Source organism: Chlamydotis macqueenii, chromosome 12 (genome assembly GCF_036417535.1).
Source record: "Chlamydotis macqueenii isolate bChlMac1 chromosome 12, bChlMac1.mat, whole genome shotgun sequence".
Lineage (NCBI taxonomy): Eukaryota > Metazoa > Chordata > Aves > Otidiformes > Otididae > Chlamydotis > Chlamydotis macqueenii.
The window spans coordinates 18971160-18992308 of NC_141567.1; the positions used below are offsets into that span (position 1 = coordinate 18971160).

The 21149-nt window shown below is 41.9% G+C and overlaps 1 protein-coding gene across 1 annotated transcript in view; it reads right to left on the reverse strand.

Annotated features, from left to right (window-relative positions):
- The window catches only part of TLN2 (talin 2), a 184594-nt gene that overhangs the window by 44142 nt on the left and 119303 nt on the right, over positions 1–21149 (reverse strand). Inside the window, exons 28-42 of the mRNA XM_086756871.1 lie at positions 20779–20987; positions 20440–20559; positions 19595–19792; positions 17360–17499; positions 14380–14473; positions 12919–13008; positions 11673–11795; positions 10230–10373; positions 9879–10040; positions 8623–8763; positions 7299–7480; positions 6107–6239; positions 4443–4544; positions 2401–2571; positions 620–766 (exon numbers count right to left, since the gene is read on the reverse strand). Of these exons, the coding sequence (XP_086612997.1) occupies positions 620–766; positions 2401–2571; positions 4443–4544; positions 6107–6239; positions 7299–7480; positions 8623–8763; positions 9879–10040; positions 10230–10373; positions 11673–11795; positions 12919–13008; positions 14380–14473; positions 17360–17499; positions 19595–19792; positions 20440–20559; positions 20779–20987 (2156 nt within the window). The remainder of the gene's footprint in view (positions 1–619; positions 767–2400; positions 2572–4442; positions 4545–6106; positions 6240–7298; positions 7481–8622; positions 8764–9878; positions 10041–10229; positions 10374–11672; positions 11796–12918; positions 13009–14379; positions 14474–17359; positions 17500–19594; positions 19793–20439; positions 20560–20778; positions 20988–21149) is intronic.

Sequence of the window (21149 nt, forward strand, 5' to 3'; positions counted from 1 at the left end):
CAACCTCTCATACAAGGTCAAACCACATATAGTTCTTGGCTAGTGTAGAGAGGAATGTGCAACGGTTACAAAAAAAAAGTTCCTGCAAGAAGATAATGTAATATTCCTTAACACGGTAAAGGCTTCAATCCTGCACACCTTTACCCTGAGACAGGAAAAGCCAATAGTTTTGACTGAACTAATTTACACTTTGCAACTACAAATTTTCAGTAAAATACTTCACAAAGCATAGCAGAGCACACCAGGCTCTGCATCTTCTTCTCTGAAATTAGTTTGCCTCAAGGTTGGTCTGTTGATCGTTTAGGAAACTAATGTGAAAAATAACTAGGAAAAGGAAGGCAGAACAGAAGGCTGGCTGACCTAAGAGCACAGTTAAGTACCAGCATATTACTGAACAGAAACAGAAAAGAGTACCATGTAGGTTGTTAACGTGAGCGCTGTCGCCCACATCAGTTTGATTTCATAATCTGCAAAGGCAAAGAATCTTTGGGTTTCCTGTCACAGTGTGTCAGTTACCAACCATCGCTGAGGTGAATCAGCAGCAGCTCTTTCAGCTCCCTGCAATTTGGATTGGCTTTCAAGTGCAAAATGAAAAAGGGGTCTGGATTTCTATGCTCACCTTGCTCATTGCCTCTGCTATCGAGTCTACCATACCTCCAACCATGCCTACTTCGCTAGCAGCTTCATTTAAGGTAACCATGATATCATCCACAGCCTCTTTCATCAGTTGAGCGGCCTCAGTGATTGCATCGTGAGTATGGGATGCCTGGAAACGAGAAAATGAGAAAACAGATCATCAGAGAGCATTCCATACACAGATCAATGTGTGAATCAAAAGCGTCATTAATGAAGACAACATAATAGTGGCTTTGAAAGTCCTCTTTCAGGTTAAAGATGAGAAGCTAAGTCTAATAGCAATGTTGACAGAACAAATCTTGCTTCGGGAAAAACCCACAATGTCTAGTAGTGATCGCTTAGAAAAGTGACAAGATCTTTTCTAGAAAAAATGATGAAAATTACTTGTACATAACAGAAGCAACAAAGATAAGGGAAGGCAAAAATAACACCAAACAGTGAAACAGTCTACTTCTGTACCAAAAAAAGATGTTCAAAAAAGCCATACGTAGACATAGGAAAAATGAAAGGAAGAAAAAATATGACAGTCATGTAATATTACTAAAAAAGACTGAAACAAAAACACTTCTAAGGAATTATTTCAGAACAACGGTTTTTCTAAAAGAGTAAATAAAAACAAACACCGAATCAAAAAAATCCTCTATCTTCAGTCAAAGATTGCAGATTCAAAACAACTGCTTGGATATTCATGAAAAGCTCTTAAAAGAAAACAAAATACAAAAATCTAGAACAAAAACAATTTAAAAAAAAAACAACATGAAAAAGAAACAAAACCAACAGGGTGCACAAACTCAGAGAAAGGCGCGGGAAGCATGCCAGAGAACCGGTGTGCAGGGCGCCTCTAGAGAAAGACACGCAAGAGCAACAGCATTGTGCAACAAGGGCTCTGTAACACCGGCACGCAGAGCGCGCCAGAGTGAAAGTGTCGCGTGCTGGCAGTCGTATGTAACAGCACGTGGCGCGTGCCAGAGAAAAACTGTCACGCATTGGTGGCTCTGTATAAAGGTGCTGAGGGCAGCAGAGAAAAAAGCATCACACGATGGCAGCTGCATACAAAGCATCACATGACAGCGTCCCTCAAAGAAGGAGGGGTGCAGCAAGCCCCAAAAGAATCAGCGGACATCAGCATCCATCAGCAAAAGGTGCAGGAAGCGAGCTGTAAAATGACAGGAGCAAGGTACCACTGGAGATGGCCATGACACGTGTGTATACATGGGAGTGTGCGTGGCCTGGTGTACAGTTTTTGAATGGCATGGGGCACAGTCTGTCATGCCTGTGGGGACAGGACGGGGTGTGGCTGGCTGCCCACTGGAAGCAGGCACGAAGTCCGGGTCACGCACAGTCCTTGTGCTGTTGGGTGGCTTGTGGGAAGGTGTATGCTTCCAAGTGGAGCTCAGCAGCAGAAAGCAAGCCCTGTCCTTTCTTCCAGGTGGTGTGGGGTGTCCCCCAGGAGCACCATGGCCTTCAGGCCCCCACCCACTGGGCCACGGATTAGACAGGTCCTGTCTTTTACCTGGCTGGTTTCTGTAGCAGTGCGTATGTATTTGCTGTCAGACCCTGACGTCGTGTCCCTTGTGAGGATGCTGTGATCCTGTCCTTGACAGATGTTTTCACTCTCCCATGAGAGATGTCAAGAGAGTCATCGACAGCATTCTCACTGCAAAGGTACCCCTGTGCCATGCAGTAGGTACTGTTTTCTCTGCCCCACCTGCCCTCTCCCCCTGCCCATCTCCAATAGTCCCTCAGGTACACACACAACCGTACCTTGGGGTTTCCTCCCCCTTCCTTGGCAGCGTACAGCATCTGTAATGCAGATTCTGCTAGCGTCTTGCTCTGGTCCAGCACTATCATCTGTTGCTGATGATCTAGTGTTTTGGATGCCACGCCAACTGCGGCTAAAACCAGGGGTTCGAAGTAACTTGCCAGCTGTGTTACCTAAGAAAGCCAGAACAACCACAAAAGCCATTAACCCCGTTTCTCAGGTGTTACCAAGAAAACCCTATTCCCCAAATACCATCAGACCATGGGTTAGCTCAAGTAGCACAGTGACCTAGTGCTTCTGTGCTGTACAGTGTTTAGTTTGTATTATGAGCCTGTGTGATTCTGCCTCCCCTCACTTTCAAATTCCTTGATAACGCCACGTGTCTCCTCCCTCAGACACACACGATCTGTTGAGGTCAGAGAAAACTGTTTTCAGCAGTGTCACAGGAGCTGCACACTACTTCGGAACATCCATGACAAGTGTCTCCTCCATGCAGGGGAGGAGTTTCTCAGCCTTCACTGCTGACAACAGATAACAAATAGGACCACACTGGATTTGGACCCTCTGTTCACCTCAGGGACTGCTTGTATTCGCACCCTTCGCTCCCTAAACCTCTCAAACTGCCTTCATCAGATTCCAGTGCTGACGGTTCTCTGCTGTGTAAGACACCAGAGCGGGCAGAAGTGCTAACATGACCTCTGGACACAGTTCATCACTCCTAATGCACAAACACTTGCCTAAGACAGCGCACGGCCCAACCTTGCAGTGTTTCTGGCTGCCGAAAAGGGGGCTGGTTGTTAGTGCTAGACTGCAACCCAGGGGCTGGTACAGGCCAGCAGGAATTGGCACGCTGCAAAGATTACATACCAAATACGCTGCATTTTCCCCTCAGTCAATTACTTGGGCTCAATAGAGTTTTTGGAATACCTAAAGAAGGGGTTCTGCTAGCTGCTTCTGTTGCTATGTTTTAGTCTTCAGAAATACATGGAGTCAGTCTCTCTGTTTTCCTCAGTTTCTGATCTATACACATATTCCAAGAAAATAAGCAAATATTTTTATATGAACGGATATTTTTAGAGTCTACTTGTCATCTGTTCCATCTTCTACAAAACCACAATAGTGCTTGGCTCCTGTCAGAAATCCATGAGACCTTGCTTTTACATTTTTTACTGGATGTGAACACCTGTACAGCTTTGGGTCGATGACGTCACAGAACATGCACAGACAGCCCACTGCAGCACCGTCTGGTACACCTGAAACCTCAGAAGTTCAAGGGTGCATATGTTTTGAATGGGCTATAAGCAGCTCTTGAAGGTTGGCATGGGGAAGAAAAATAGCAGTACTTCACATGCAGGAAAATATATTGCAAGGTTTACTCCACCTAAATGACTACGTGAATAGCTAAGAGCCAGTAAAATGTTAGGACTTTAGTCAGACTTCTCTTTCTATTTTGTTTCCCAGAGGATTAAAGCAAAATGTGTATCCCACACTTCCCTGCTTGCTGTCATGAGTTGGCCAAGAAACGTAGTGTGCCTTATGCAAGGACCTCAGAGCAGGACAGGACCTCACAAACCTTTGCCAGACTTCAGCAACTGGCCAAATTCTGCTGTATATACATGTATTTGAGCGATCACTCTGTGACCTGCTGAACGATCCCAGAGTGTGATGGGCCCCCTTTAACACAGCACAAGAGACAGAACCACCTACACACACGTACAGCTGCTGGCTGCAACAGTCACAGGTAGGGAGATCTATGATACTGTGCTCTGCCCTTTCATCTTTGCTTTTTCCTCTCCTTTCTTCATTTGTCCTTTCTCTGCGATATGTGCCTCACCAAAAACCTCAATGAAAATATCTTTCTGATGGCCCAAAACATAAACAGCTTTATTTGGTCTCAGCTCCAAGTATTTGGAAATCCCCTTTCCTCCTTCCACATGCTTTCTTCTGCTCTTTCATAGGAAGTGGAAAAAGCTACTAAATCATGGTCTCCCCTAACGTCCAGCTGTCTGAGATTTCAAATACCATCACAATGGTAGGACAGTACCTTGTGCCCAAGCTGAGCTGCCTCTCCTCGAGCTGCAGTAGCTATGGGGTCAATGAGGTGGCCAATTTCCTGGACGACTGACGTCAGCTGCTCCTGTAGAGCCTAATATAAAGAGAAACTCAGTTACTATCACAGCTGTTCTTTTATCAAGTGGTACCATACCACAACAATCACCCTCAGAATGCTGTTCAAATGACCTACTACAACAGGATGCAGAAATCCACGCTGCCAGCTTTCTCTACATACTTGTTCATTTCTTCTCCATTACCCTATTTCAACAAGAACCCTGAGAGAGGCCTGCTCCTCTTTAGATTTATACGGCAAGCCCAGGGAAAGAGCGGGGAAGATGGCTCCCTCCTACTCCTGATAGTAGCAAATAGTAGCAAACTGAGGAGTAGGTTCCTTTCTCATTGCAATGTGACAACCCACCCCCTCTTCTTGTCCTACCAAGGATTTATTATCTCTGCACTGATCAGAGACACCAGCAGAAGCTCCAATTTAAATATGAAGAAACATTCTTCAAATACAGCACAAGAGCAAAAAGCTCTGCTGTAGACTTGGAAGCTAGCAGGAAAAATTCACCTACAAGGAAAGACAAAGGAATGACATCTCTGAGGGACAGAGATGTGGACTAGCCTCCTGAATACCGTCTGCGGGACAGGAGCATAAGAAAAGTATATTACTAGGCTTGTCAAGACACAAGTACTGGCTTTTAATTCAGAGACACTTAAAGTCTTGGCAGCCACTGGGATTTAGCTCACTCTCATGAAAGGCAAGAGAAAATAAATAGTATTTATGCACTTTGTTACATTCCTGTACTGCTTTCTAAATAACTGCCATTTTCAGTACAACTTATTTCAGTTTGATGTAGTGTCCAAGATGACTTCATTATTTAAATAGAGAAGAACTATATCTGTGACATATTTCCTGCAATAACTTCTTTTGTATAGTTTCACTTAGCCTGAGATGTTTCTAGTATGCAGCATTACAGCCCAAAGAAACCACTGGAATACACAAATAAACATGTAATTTCAGAGAGCAATAGCACAAAAAGACACTAAACACTAAAGTCATGATCACGAGTTGCTGGCTTTCCGTATGCAGCCTCACATGACAGCCCTTCCTCCATGAGATAAGGGCTGAAATAGGACAGGGTTGGTCTACACTACTACGGGGGGCAGGAGGGGACAGGGGGAGAGCGAGGGGTGGCAGGAAGGAAGCTTTTTTAATGAGAACATATCAACATAAACTCCAGATTTCACTTATTTAATGACACAACAGGCATTAAGAAAAATGACATTGACATTTGCACCACTGGACTTCTAGGAATAGATTAGTTTGAAACACTCCGATTTCCAGAGGGCAAGGCACCAGAGAAACACTAACTCAGCAGGTCACGTCAGCACACGAAGTCAGAGTAAAATGTGTGGCGGTTAAAAATAACTGCTTTCACCCCTACTTTTGCCTGGTGATTCTGGTATCTTTCCAGAAGTGATACACTTTGGCCAGTGCATGACTTTGCCTAGAAAGATTCCAGTAAAAATACTCCTCCCCTCACTGGTAGTAGATTGCGCTGAGCGCTCAGCTCCAAATCTTCACGTGGAAAGAAAAGCAGCCGGGTAAGGGTGCTCAGCATTATCCTGCTCCTGCGCTATCTCCCTTACCTCAACCGAGATGTCATCCCTGGTGGCCAGACTCTGACTGATGGCTGCAAGGGAGGCCTGCTCAATGTCTCTGATGCATCTGTTGATCCCATCAATGGAGAAATCACATTCTCGCTGCCCCGGGGCCTTGTCCCTGAAAGACAGAGATACGAAGCTGAGCATGGTGGAAGGAGGCAGGCTCTTTTGTGAACGCACACAAGCGTACTTCCTTACCCGACAATACATAAAGCACGTGGGACAAGAGCAACAAGAACAAAAGTTAGCTTTGTTCTACCTATGGGATTTTGATGTGTGTACAGAGAACTCTGCACACTTTCATACACACACACACAGATGGCTCCTTTCTTAATGACTAAACAGAAAAAAGTTTGTTGCCTCAGAAGAAAAGTGCAAATTCCACCTCCTTGTGACCGCCAGACTGGCCCAATGATGAAGGTCATCATGAAAACACAACAAACACTAGGAAAAAATATTCACGTTTCTGTACAGTGCGATTGACTGCCTCAGAAAACAATTCCTTAGGTACTGGGTGTTACACTCAGTCCAAGGTGTCTCTTCACAAAGGTTAGTTTGGGAGTACTTTTTGCTGATGTGCAGTTTTCTATTTCAGTACAATCTTTATAAAAAAATCAGCAGAACTGTCAACACACCTTCTCGTTCACTGTTTGATTTAACGAAAATTAAGAGGTTAAGTATAGAACTACACTTTAAAATTTTCATTAAGAAAGGGACAAACAGATTTAGTCCAAAAATAAAGAATATTCACATCTTGCTACAGCATTCTTGCAACTAAATAAAAAACACTATAGTAAGGAATAGATAGCAAAGGAAATTTATACACTGACTCACCTTAAAAAAGCAATGCTGTTTACCACTTACTATATGTTGGTACGTAATTTTAGCTACGTTTTTTCAATTCTACAATATTCTCTGTTACATTTACCTTAAATTGAATTGGAGGTGGAACCAGGGAAGGAGAACAGAACACAAACACAGAACCACCCTATGCTGCAGAGTGCTGCAGTCATCAATTATGATTAAGTGGGGAGATACTGTGCATCACAGACCAAATAATTTCCATTAGTGAAAAATAACACAGTGCTAATGGCCATACAATATTATTCTTTACGAATGGCTGCTCAATTATTACAGCTTAAATGTGGACGCAGAGATGTTACTACAAAAGACGTACCTGATAGAGGTGATAAGACTCTTAATAGAATCTGAGACAGTATGGGAGTGGCCAGCTAGTACAGACCATGTAGGAGGGTCTTTTGGATTGATAGCCAGAGAACGAGCAGTTTTGATCAATAAAGATGAGCTCTCCAACATTGTTTTAGCAGAAACTAGAATTGGTTCCTGTGCTCGCGATCCCTGTGGTCAGAAAAGTACAAGAACGCAAAGAACATGTAAATAATTATTTGAGTTCGCCCACAATTTCTGCTCCTAAAAATCTATTTCATTAACAGCATTAAAATAGCATTGTCATTTCTCATATCACACTATTATATTCACAGATGGTCAACATGAAAATATTACTAAAATCATCCCAGTCCAACCGTTTTATCTCTAATACACATAAGAAAACACTTCTCAAGTTTAGAAAGGCATCACCCAGCTGAGAAACAGGAGACAACAGTTACACTTGTCTAATTGTAGGCTATGGAGATATCATTGAAAACAAATTTTATTTGTCACAAAACTTGCAAGAACCAACCAAGCTCACTCTTTTCGCAGGAACTGGTTGCACTACAGCACTCTAACTGGGTCATCATCTCTGTATCTATTTTATCCTCAGTAATCTGGTAAACCCAGGTACCTCAGGCCTGGAGGACTAGCTTAGATTTCCGTTACAGCCCCCAGCTTTAAGACTGCAGCAGCTACTGCACCATCCAATATTGCCAGCTGGAACTGAGGCTGCCAAAAGCAGGAAGGAGCAGTTGGAGAATCAGTAACGATACATGACCTCTACTTTGAAGCTTTTATGGAAAAACCTTTATGAGTTATTTCAAATACTGTTATGTTGTAGTTACAGTGGTTGAGGACAGAGAACTCAGGAAAAAATACAGAAGGCCCTCAGAAAGTTATTGTTCCCAGAAAATGTGTTTCTTGTCATCGTGACTGCATTATTTTGGGAAGGGAAAAACCCCAGTGATGTCCCTTCAATCCTTTTCAGAACTGATTAGGCTCCATTTGTTAAAGCTGCTCGTAAGGTGAAAAAGGGATATTTATCACTTTATCACATGGAAGAATCCAGCTAACAAGACATGCAAGTCCCCTGTACTGTGTCACTTTAATGGGAGACCGGCTGTGCTGACTGTAGCCTAACTAGTTTTATCCTACTGGTGCAAAATGCAAGGTCCAAGGTTAAGCCAAAGACAGCAGCATGCCCTGTGAACACCCAGGAACACAGACGTTCCGGGGTCAGGTCTTTCCACTCAATTCCTCTCTCTTGACACATGATTAATTCAACATTTTCAACTTTTTGAGGGTGGAAGTGCAACATCCTGCCTTACCTCAGTGCTGATCTGTGCTGGTATGCTGACAAATTCTGGATTTGAAGCAAATGCTGTCAGATTTTCCACAGCCTCTATCAAAGGTGCAGTAGCAATTCTGCATTTGTTGCGGTTCTCTTCAGAGAAATCACCATCCAAGGCCTGGAAATTAAACCATGACTGAGTTCTGTCTGAATGGGTTTTGTTGTAATTCTTCAATGTTTTAAACTATTGTGTGCTTATGGCATTTGAAAGTTACTCCACAAACAAGGTTGACGCAAAGAATGTGATCGTTTAAGCGAGTGTTTCTTTACTTAGCTGGTTATTGACCCTAAATGTAAAATTGCTGCTTTGCTCCACAAGAACTGAATAAAGCTTTTCTGTCATTGCACTCTGACGACTCTCATAAATCATGTCTCAGCACCTCATGCTCCAAAGGGTGGAAGTGGCTAACAAGGTGGTTCTTTCCTATAGACTGATTTTAAAAAAGACATTTTTTTTTTTTTAAGCAAATCAATAATTTATTGGTCTCATTTTCACACCAGTCAACTGATCTCTTTCATAATCTCACAGGAGAGATTTCAATACGAAGGACCTTCTGTGTAACATAAAAGGTCATCTTCCATTTCTAAGAGCATAATCATTTTAAAAGACTTTCAGTAGCAGACCAGCCAATGGCTTCCGGAAGGGTTTGGAATTGTGAGTCCTCTACAGCTTAACAAGAATTATTTCTGCTTGCATGAGGAAAAGCTACCTCCTGCCAAACTGCAGGCAGGTATCTGGAAAAAAGATTACTATTAACGTGAGACTATGAAACAGCAGCAACATAAACAGCTTCTGCTTGGTTCCCAGTATTATTTGTTTCTTTATTTTTTCTCCTATAAATATGGTAAAGTTGTCAAATACCTCCACAAACTTCTGGATATATGTAGCAATGTACCAGCATTAAAAACCTTCACAGTCAGTTGTTTGCACATTATTCTCATGGTGCAAGCTCATTAAGTACATCAACACCAAGGTGTCTCATACTGGATGGGCCAGCTCCCTCTCCCAACACTAATATTGCTCAGTTCTTTCCATCTTGACTACAGCACAGTTACACTACTCAACATGTTTTCCAATTCAAGTCTTGAAAAATGTAATCAAAGATTTCTTAAACCATACATATCACAGAGGGTAAAAAGATATTTCTAAGTGTTCTGATTCTGTCTCAACACACACACAAAAGCAATAAAAACACAAAGGAAGATGGAAGCACAAGCAAGCAGCATTCGTACCTTGATAGTTTTAACCAGGTTAGCAGTGCTGTTTGCAACTTCCTTGGCAGACTGCACAAAGTGCCTCTTGGCAACAGGATTTGCTGTCTTTGACGAAGCAATGCGACAAGCATTGCACAAAGCAGAAGTGTGTTTAGCCACAATTGTGGCAGCTGATAATACCTGTAAAAATAGATGGCACAAAAGAAGCAAATTGTCAAAGGAGCGTGACAGTTACTATACTCCAGCTCCGCAAAGTTGCAGTTCAAAGCCATGCAACAGTTTCAAACCAAAACTCCTTTGCTTGGTCACAAATAAAGCGAAGTCACATGTCCTAACAATGACGGTCTCACCGCAATCCTCTGGAATCACCTGTGATGGGCTGCTTGCTGGATCTACCAAATTCTGGCAAGCCATCTGGATTGCTTGATTGGCTCTGGCAAATTGAATTGGGTCAACAAGACCCTGCTGACCAGCCTGACTGTTTGGATCTGAGATGCCAACCAGGTAAGCAGCCTAGAAATGGAGAAAGGAAGAAAACAATCCTAAGAAACAATGCTAGATTCATCTTGGTTCTTTGATAAGCTTGCCATATGTCATAGCACATGGTGGTCAGAGATTATCCAAGAATCATACTGTGAAGTACTATTACAATGTTTTTTTTATTAATAAATATCCAGAATCCTCTGAAACCAAGAAAACGTACCCTTACACTTCTGAAATGTATTTAGCCAAAACCAAAACTCTCCACTGCTTAAGCAGCTGATATCCCTGGAAACTTTATTTTTCACTTGCACAGCCAACAGAAAGAGCCTTAATGGTCACAAACATCAGCAAATTATTTACTGGATTAGCCCCAGTGGGGGTGGTGAGGATTTTGGTCAAGCCCGCGTAGAAAACCAATTCACAGCAAATGTGCTACTGCTGAGTGTAGGACCCAAGTCTGCAGTTGCTGGTCTCATTGCAGCTCAAGATGTCTGATGGCCAAACTAACTTTTGTCCTTAATCAAATAAAAGTTTCATGCCCCTCAACAAGGAGGAATTGTCTGAACTGTCAAAACCAAAGATTTCTTGATGAATTTCCATTACAGATACAATTAACTGTCATCTTGGTAAGCCAGCAAGGCAATGCAGAGCTAGATGTGGAGGAGACTAAGTCGATACTGAGACATTCCATATTTGGGGATATGAAGAAGCGGTTTCCAGATGCAGAGCATGATCCCCCACAGCCAAACCCTTCACTGAAGAGGCTGTATCAGCTCTCAAGAGTTCAAGCCACCCGGTTATCAGATCAGTGAAACCACAGTAACCACTTCCAGACTCTAATTCATTGCTGTAGCTTAAGAATTTTGGTTATTCTGAAAGTACCTGAACAGCTGAAATAGGTCTTACTATTTAAAAGATCTGAAATTAGTCGTGCTCCTTATGAACTTTTATAAAATAAAATCAAACTTGATTAATTCATTTTAACTGTGGCTGGGTTTTGTGTGCTTCTCTATAACATAATAATTCAGAGCTTGAGCTGCAAACACAAATTCCATATGCTATAGCTTTGACATTTGTTTTATCCCCAGAAAATTTTCCTTCTTGACGTCATTTCCGTTCCTTATAAAATGCGCATGTTATTGCACTCTGCTGCCTCTGAATGTACAGCAGTGCACGCATAATTTCTGCGGATCTACACAGAGCACGCCACATAGTACAAGGTCATAATTTGTCTGGCCACAAGGAAGTGAATCTCACATTTACACACTCACAACAAACTTTCTAAAAAAATAAAAACATACACTTGCTTTATAGACTTCAGTAGCTTACCTGAGCTGCTGCCTCTGTGAGGCCACAAAGAGCCTTGGATGCAACTCCAACACATTCTCCAAAGACTAAAAGATCCCCAGTTTTCGCATTCTGGGAAATGCCCGCCATTGATTCTCCAAGAACCTCAAGAATTAAAAAACAAAAAGTTACCTTCCCAATATGCTTCCCTAGCACTGGTAGCAAGTGATTCCTGACCTTGAGACAGTTCTGGCCCACAAACCTCTTTGACTTGGGTTCCAAAAATTTTAGCGAGTTAACAACTTCACTGCACTGGGCACACTCCTGTGTGCAGTGTAAGGGATAAGGCATGCAGATCAACACTGGATTGACAGTGCCAAACAAACACTACTATAGTGCAAATGACTACGAGGATACAGAATTAACCCTCATTATTTTTGCTATAATCCCCCGGCAATCACACCTAGCCTGGCACTAGGAACATTTCAGATTGCAGAACATGACAACCCTGCAGCTGCTGCCAACACATCCGGGATTGCCTTTGCCCCCCCAAACTCATTGAAACGCAGTGGAAATGAAATTGCATCTCGTCTGCTGGAACCACCTGAATGTCAGAAGAGACATTAATCCCCACAGTATCTCCCACTGAATTAAGTTTATTTTCTTTTAAAATTCAAAATAAGATCTGACTGCAGTAGAGCATTAGTTGCAAGCTGACATGCACATCCATCAAGCACATTTTTCTTTTACAGAAGGAAGGATCTGAGACAATTCCAACACATCAAATAATAAGGACATCAAAAGCAAAGCTTCAAAGAAAGATGTATGGCACGGTGTGTTTAAAAATAACTCAAGAGATTTCACACAGATTTTCTGATGTGCTGGAACGTCTGGACTGCTCAGACATTTCTCTGAGCTGTTGTGCACAAAAGACACACTGCCAAGCCTCCCATTTACACTTTGGGCCAATCTAACATAGCTGCAGTCAAATTATATCATGAAAGTATGACATGCTGTCCAATACACAGGAAAGGAAGGGAGAGATGGGAGAAACCTTAACAGCATTACAAACCAGCCACTTAATTACAAATTTCTTACTGAGGAAATATGCCTTCTAAGCGATGGAAAATAAGAGACCTACCTCAGGCTGAGTTTTATCAAGGTACGCAGCACACATTTTAGCTATAAACACTGTGCTGCGTTTCTAACGTGTTTGATGTGCATGTGGAAACTTCTGATAATCAAAACACACTTGACAATTGGCACAGAGGTAGGAAAAGGAAATTACCTTTGAGTTCTCCATTACGCCCTCAATACAATCAAAATAGGAGAGATCGCTCACAGGTTCACTGGGGTTATCCAGCATTCCCTTAACTGTCTGAAATAATGAAAGACACACTGATTATCGACAAAGCCTGAAATACTGAGCTGAGATTAACATAGACCACCACAACTGTCCTGCTTTTACCAGTGTAATCTTACAACTCCAGCAAGCAAACAAAACTACACACTCACTGACGCTCAGATACAGATGAGCGTGCTATGCTCTAAATGCCACCCTACAGTAACTGAGCTGCGGTAACCACACATTTGCGCCCTACGAAGCTGTTGGAAGTATAGGCCAATGTGGCTGACCTTATGTTTGTGATGAGTGATTTACGGTCAGTTAGTGATGCTCAGCTGACTGGAGGTAATCGTGGTTCCTGTCAGTTGTCAACAGTCTAACACATGTTTTCAGTACTATTTTAAATTTCATAAACAGAATTACAAGAGTGATAGGAAAACCAGCTACCATTTGTTGAGTACTGTCTAGATACAAAGGGTTACCAAATTTCCAGGTTTTTCTTTCTATTATTTGGACTTGCTGCCACCCCTTTTAACCAAGGGGAGAACACTTGTAAGCTCAAGAAGCTAAGCATTCTGAAGTACAATGCAGCTCCTAGGCAAACTCCTACCAACATTTTGGGATGATGACTGTGGACTTGCATATTACAGAAGCTCACAATATCCTGGAATGCACTGCAATGACCTTTGTATCCTTTTGATATGAAGGGGTAGAAATTAAAAGCTTAAAGTTGTTTTATGTTCTCCACACAGGCCAGTCCTCCCTTGTTCTGACCTTGACAGCAAACAAACATCTAAGTTTTAATTAAAAGATGCTACTTCCTACTATTGTAAGGAGCTGTCTCTGTGATCAATGCACAGCTTCAGAATGAGGTCTTTCAACTGACCTGCTCCCCACTATTTAGCCAGCCAAACATTTCACTCATGAACCAGAACATACCTTGCAAAAACCTTGTATTGACACACGTCACATCAGCTTGGCTGTGACAACGCATACACAATGCATCAAAAACCTACACTAAAAAATGTCAGGGAGCAACAGGGTACAAGACGGTAAACATCATCGTAAAGTGGATGTAACAACATTCTATATTCCCACTGGTAGCAGGAACGTCCATCTCACTACGATTCTTCCTTAATTCACAGTGATTATGAATAATAAGGACTAAACTGTACCCTCTGAGGGGCAGGGAAGAGAAGATGGGGACAGGGCAGTAAATTTCATTCTGGCCAAAACTACAAGATGTTCACAGAGGTTCTATGCTTATCTTGTAGGCAACTAAAACCCCTGCCACAGATATCAAGTGAGAAAACACTGACAGCAGCTAATTGGACAAAGAAAACAAAGGAAACAAACATTTAGGGCCCATTTCTATTCATAATAACTTCTGAAATATATGAATACCTCCAGTTCTCTGAGTGCATTATCACATTCCTTCTGTCCGGGAGCTTGCTGGGTGCACAGTGTGATGAGCTGGTTTATACTCTCAGTCACAGCTCTAGGGAGAGTAGAAGGAAAAACGGTGTATTTTAAAATTAAACTACTTATCTTACTAGAACCTCCATTTCATTACCTGTACACTGCATAAAGATTTTCAACTTTGATGTTGTACTACATATTTTCTTTTCAGTGTTTGGGGATTAACTGTATGTTAAACAGTTCTCCCAGAGACCTCCTCTTTAACAAGCTTCAGAGGAGTAAAAATGTTCTCACTAAAGCATTTGACAGGGATTCATGCTTGGTGTCCTTGTGGAGCCACTTTTCCTGACTTCTTCCACCTTTTAGGACTGTTCTACATATGTCTTGTGTCCTGTCTGACATACTGTATTAAACCCACTTAGTCCTGCTATATATTTATGTAGTCTGTTACCAAAGTCGGTTTTTTTTTTTTAACTAATCACTGATATTCTCCAAGTCTATGTGTGCGTGTAAATACACATGTTTACAATTATCTATCTCTGAAAAACAACATGCATGGCTTCATCAACCTAACATCAATACAAATGACAGACTCAGCCTCCTAAACATCACTGATTTCTTTGGATCAAAAAACCGCCATTGAATACAGACATATGAATAGATGGCACAAATGGAAGGTTCTGTCCACTCAAACTTCATGTAAAAATTTCTTGTCCACTGTTGATTTTAATTGAAGAGAGACAATGCACGTTGAGTCAGGGAATATCAGTGATTAAAGAAAAAAAAAAACACAAAAACTTGATAATAGACCAGAATTGTCAGCTTTGTAGAGGACACAATGTGGTCTCATGAATACCACTACTGCACCCAGGTACCTGCACCCAGGAATACATCCCGTGTACACGCATTACTTGTAAAACTACTTGGAAGCAGTAGCACCAGGAAGGTTGTCCCTCAGACACCAACCCCAGAGTGGAAGAGGACTGCTAGGACTCTAAAAGCCACATTTGTTTTCAGCAAATAGAGCACATAAATACTTGGATCCTGCAGGGAACTCAGCCACTGTTGCAGTCCTATGAGACCGTCAGAGAAAGTCAAGAAAAATGCCTCCACAAATAGGGCAAAGCTCCTGAAAAGCTGGAGTGTCTATCATAGCTGGAACAAAGAGGGAAGAAAGGAAATACAAGATTAATCACAGTACCATAGAAGACGAGAGAAAAATGAGAAGATAAGCCAGCTTATAAACAGGAAGCAAAGGAAACTGTGCCTCTTTTTTCATTTTCATGAGGAAAGAGAAAGCAAAAATACATGACTCCGACCATATCACAGCAGGGAAAGAGAACAGAGCCATGCCAAGCTTGTCAACAAGCAGCCACAGAGGATTTGAGAGGGAAATGCGCTATCTCCTTAGCGCCTTAAACACAAACTGAGAACTGATACAGTAATTACTTCTCACTGTTACCTGATGCCTATGTAAAGCCTTATACATGCAGACACACCTACACACGCTAACAGCATGGCAAAATAGAAAATCTAAAGGCTCTGCATGGATTCTGTTTCCCTTTTTTTAATTACATGCTTGTACAGAGGGAATACCAGCTTGGGAGAAACTAACAGCTAACTGGGCTTCACTGGGGACACTAACTTCCCCTGTGCTCCAAACAGGAATGTTCCAAGGCCAAAGCAGAAATCTGTAGCAGTCTGACACTGTGGAAATAAAAGCTCATGCAACTCCTTCACTTTTAAGCGGTGTGACTTTGATTACCTACAATTTTCCTAGAAATTATTTATTTCCAGGGAGACAAGACGGATGTCAGAATTGTTCTGTTTTTTCTTAACAAATCTGACAAAGTAAAGTAGCATAACTTCTTTAAGAAATCCTTTGTTAAAGGAGTGGATTTATTTTTTAAAAAACACAATTATTGCTATTAGAAAGGGCTGATTGCAAGGTCCAGGACAAACATTAAACACATTATTCCCAAGCAAGTATCAGTCTTAACTTACTTCCTCTTTCGGCTAACCTTTGTGGGTGAAAACATTTTGGAAGACAATATTATAAGTCACATCCAGACGACCTCAGACATTAATTTTATTTAATGTTGACATTTCAAGGTGTGATGTCTATGTGTCCTTCATCAGTCTCCTTCCAGTTTGATATCTGAATATTCCATTTACAAATTTAGACAACTGAATAAACAGTTAATTGGGGAAAAAAAATGTAAAAAGGATTTGACAAAGTGAAGAAGAGGCGATTATCCAGTCAAACACTGAAATGCAGTGTTATTTTTCACATAAACACTGAGCACCTTGACAGAGAAACAGGGTCCACAAGATGAAATTCAGGGCCTGGTTGACAGAATCCTTAAAGTAAGTGTATCTCACAGGTTGCCCAGAGAGGTGGTGGATGCCCCATCCCTGGAAACATTCCATGCCAGGTTAGAGAGGGCTCTGAGCAACCTGATCTGGTTGGGGATGTCCCTGCGCCTTGCAGGGGGGTTGGACTGGATGGGCTTTGAAGGTCCCTTCCAACCCAAACCATTCTATGATTCTATTGTCTTCCATCAAATAAACACAGCACCTAACCCTTTCAAGTATTCTTGATCATACACACGTACACACTGTCAGTGACAGGTAGCCACAGTAAGATTTTTAAGCACATTCTATAGAACACGATTCAATTTCTTTTCTTTGTTGGGGATTGAGAGGCTTACTGTTAGCTACTGCCTTGCCAGAACACAGATGGTAAAAAAAGAATAGGTAAAACACACTAGTCCCTTTCAAATACCAGGCCAATTCTTCAGCTCCTGGTTCTTATTTCCAACTAGGGTAACAAGTTATGCCAATTAAGGAACTACTTCAAAATAAGCAGTTTTCCTGACAGCAGTTAACTGTCAACAGCAGAAGAATATATAACAGAGAAAAACAAATATCTTAGGAAAACCTAAAACAAGCAACACATCCTTACCTTGCTGCTGCTGCTAAGAGATTCTTGGCATTAGGAGCTCCGGGATCAACAGACAGAGACTTGGCAGCTAGTAACAGCTTGCTGGAAGCCATAGATATGCTCTTGAGGTTACCTATTACTTGAATCTGGTCCTCTTTAGTCTGCAAAGCCACAGCAGCACATCATTAAGTGCAGAGTTTGCAACAAATAGAGTGTGCTAAAATCACCTCTGGAAACCCAGTTTGTTTATCCAGCTGAAGTCACTGACATGCAGGGGACCACAGTCCAGGGAAGGACAGGACACCAGACAGGTGCCTCTAGCTTCACTTACACAACAGAAGAAGAAACCCATATAACAACTAGCTTGGTTTCTAACAATGGCAGTATTCACAAACGAGCAACGGAGAAACTTTACTACTTGTTGAACAATGCTTTTGTTGTCAAGGCTCTCATGTGTCTCTGCCTGGCACAACTGAGCAACATTATTCAGTGTACACTGTCTGTATTCTAGCATCCTCTGTGTAACTGACAGTCCCTCTAGCATCTAACCAGGACTACACACACAGAAAGATCCCTCTATAAAGTCCTCTATCCCAAGAAAATATGTTTCTGTAAGCGTACTTGGTAAACATTCGGACTTGGATGTTCTATTTCTTATTTAAGCCATTGCTTGAGAAGGCAAACCTGCATATACACGCAATTACAGGGAAGTACTGCATTACCACAGCAAACAGCTGTGACTAGATTCTTCTCTCAATGATCAGAAGTGAATCAGCTCTAACAGCCTGTTCCGGGTTTTATGTAATGAAGTTGCATATTACTCAGTCGATATGAATAGCTTTTACTCTACATTTACATTCTGCTTCTTCCCCCCACTTTGCTGGGCATTCAAACTACCTGGTATTGCTTTTGTTCAGGCCAAATAACTAGACACAGACAGAAAGCACTCTCTTTGGTAAGATCAGCCCTTAATACCCAAGATGGCGATCACCCCCTGCGTCAGCAGGATAAGCGAATCAGCAAGGGCCACAGGGTCATCAGCAACTGCAATTCTCTTCTCAAGTAGCTATCTGCAGTATCATTTCTACCTTTGCCTTCACTAAATTGCCTCAAACAAAACATTCTAAAAGTCAGTGAGGCCCATGGCTAAAACGATAGTCAGGTACCTAACTCCTACTCCATTTCAGAGAATCAGCTGATATTTGGTACCTAACTCACTTCATAAATCTAGAACCTCAGTGATTAAGTTTTGATGGAGAATAATCAGCAGCCATTGTCCAATCTCTCTACTCAGCTCTATCTTCAAAGCGTCTGCTCTACAGAGACACTTCATAAATTACTTCAAAGGACTGGCACACTCAGGACTTTCTGACTAGTTTTCTTCCGGCAATCATTTCTTGGGTTTGCAAGTTCCTCCTACTAACTAGGGCAAAACAGTATGCAGATTCTTATTTCTGCAAGTCCTTCTAGGTCTCCTGGCACATGATGCTTTTTTATATGCTGACATTTGTTATGTCAGATATGCTCCAAATGACCAGTTAGTGTAATTCAGTACACCTAAATCCAGGAAGATAAAATGAGGGAAGTATCTCTTCAAATGAGGACCTAGACAACTAGGAATAAGCTAGGCAACATGTGACACATTCCTTACTGTTACCAAGTTCATCAGAATAGAACTCTGCCAGATTTTAAATCACTAAACAGAAGCCCAAGTGCTTGCTGTCAGATCGATGGCATTTTAGCCAGCCCTACTCAAACGCTTGCTCCACCCTGTAGCAGGTCCACACCAGCACCCACCATAGTGCAATAACAAGTCTGGATTTTAAAAGCATCTTTGCCTGCCTCTACTTGAAGCATTTGAAAGTTAGCAAATAAAGGCGCTAAATTTTGAACAGTGTTCACATAAATTATGCTTCATGGTTGTTTTGCCAAAATAGAAGCAACCCTTTCCATAAGCTTTGAGAGGTTCAGAACACCTTTGTACTTTCAGATGTACAGCTCAGATTAGTTAACAGCCCAAACCAAAGGAGCACAAAGTCATAATTCTGACTTGCTACAGGAACCAGTATCCTGTGTAAAATGCAAATGCTGAGTTGACTTCACAACCGGATAACCAGTTGCAGCTGACTGCTTCATAACAAACATCACCTATTTCGATAGGCTCACACTAGCATACTGTACTGTGCTACAAGATAACCAAGATACCATGCCCAGGACAATCCTTGGTCCCGATTAGCAAGACGAAAAAAAACTTACTTGTGCTTGGCCAGCCATTTCAATACCAGCATCAAGAAATTCATCAAAATCATCGCTGAATTTTCCAGAGGCTGCAGCCAGTTCCCCACTTTGGCCCCGTGTAGCATGGACAACTTCTCCTGCTGATTGATTTAGGTCTGCTGCTGCCTGGTTCAGTTCACTCTGAGCTTCTTGAAACGACTTAGAACTTGGAGGTAGCTGTAAGAGACCAAGTACCATATTTTATATTCTGTCATGTCACACCAGCCCTTCACAACTGCAAAGTTCAAGACAAATCAAGAACAGTAAACGCAATCCAGTCGTGAGCTTTACATACAAGCTAGAAGGGAGTACTGCAACTGGACTGCCAGTGATTCAGTTCTGAACGCAGAATAGTCCAACTACAGGACAGCTATCAACCAGAAATCTATAAAACAACCTTAGCCCCGCTTTTCTTTCAAGGGACAGACAAATACGTAAGCCCTTCAAGGGACAGAGATGATGATAGCTATTTTATGGTTCAACTACAGAATTCCAAGTGATTAACTCAGTGGCAGAAGCTGGAGAATTCTGGTCTCCAAGTCATTACTTACTTCCACAAAAAAGCTTTCCAGAACACCATACAAGTATCACTAGCTCCTCACAATGACTCTAAACTCCTGACACAGACACACTTTACCTTTCCCATAAACTAGGAGAATAGCATTTCAGGAAAAGTAGCAGCTACTTAAAGTTGCATAAACTTAAACAAAACTTACATGAAGTATACTTAGGGCACATTTACTACATAATAATTTGACACATGGGGTACCTAAATCTGCTTTTCAGTTTCCTGAAATTTATTTCAATGTTAGAAGACATCTCACCGAATCAACAAGAAGTTTCTTGCTAGATTCCCCAATACTCTTCAAGGCCACATCGACATCCTTTTGTCCAGGCAGACAATTCACACAGTTATTCAAGGAGTGAGACACTGCTTTCGCCACCTACAACACGTAAGTAAACACATCCACACTGAGAAAGGCTTACGTGGTCATTTATCTAAAAGAAGGCACATTCTATAGCCAGCAATTCCTACATTCTGGCTCTAACAAGACAATTTTTGAGGCTTGCGACTTTCTTGGTTTGCTCACCTGTAGTCTAGCAGTTGTCATTATTATTTTGGGGGTTTGATAATTCATGTGGCTGCTCAAGTCACCACTTACCTGGGCTAGTCTCTGCTGACTGTCTGCATCCCCAGGCGCGGCCAGGGCCTGCTTCGCCTCCTGAATAAGCATGGCAGAGCCTTCCATGACATCCCTTGCTGAATCCAACATTGCATGTGCTGCCACAGGGTCGGTAGTAGACGCTGCAACCCCTCGTGCTGCCTGAGCCAAAGTCTTCAAAGCCTGGGCAGTTTCTCTGGCAGCAACTCCTGTTGCAGATTTTATGAAGCGTTCTGTTAGTACCCTTAAAGACAATCTTTGTATTTTATGACAGATGAATTTGCAGGTAATGATCCCATTGCAAAGTAACCTTACAAATGCAGTTTAAAAGAAAATCTTCAGACATGAACACATGTGAAACACACAGCCTA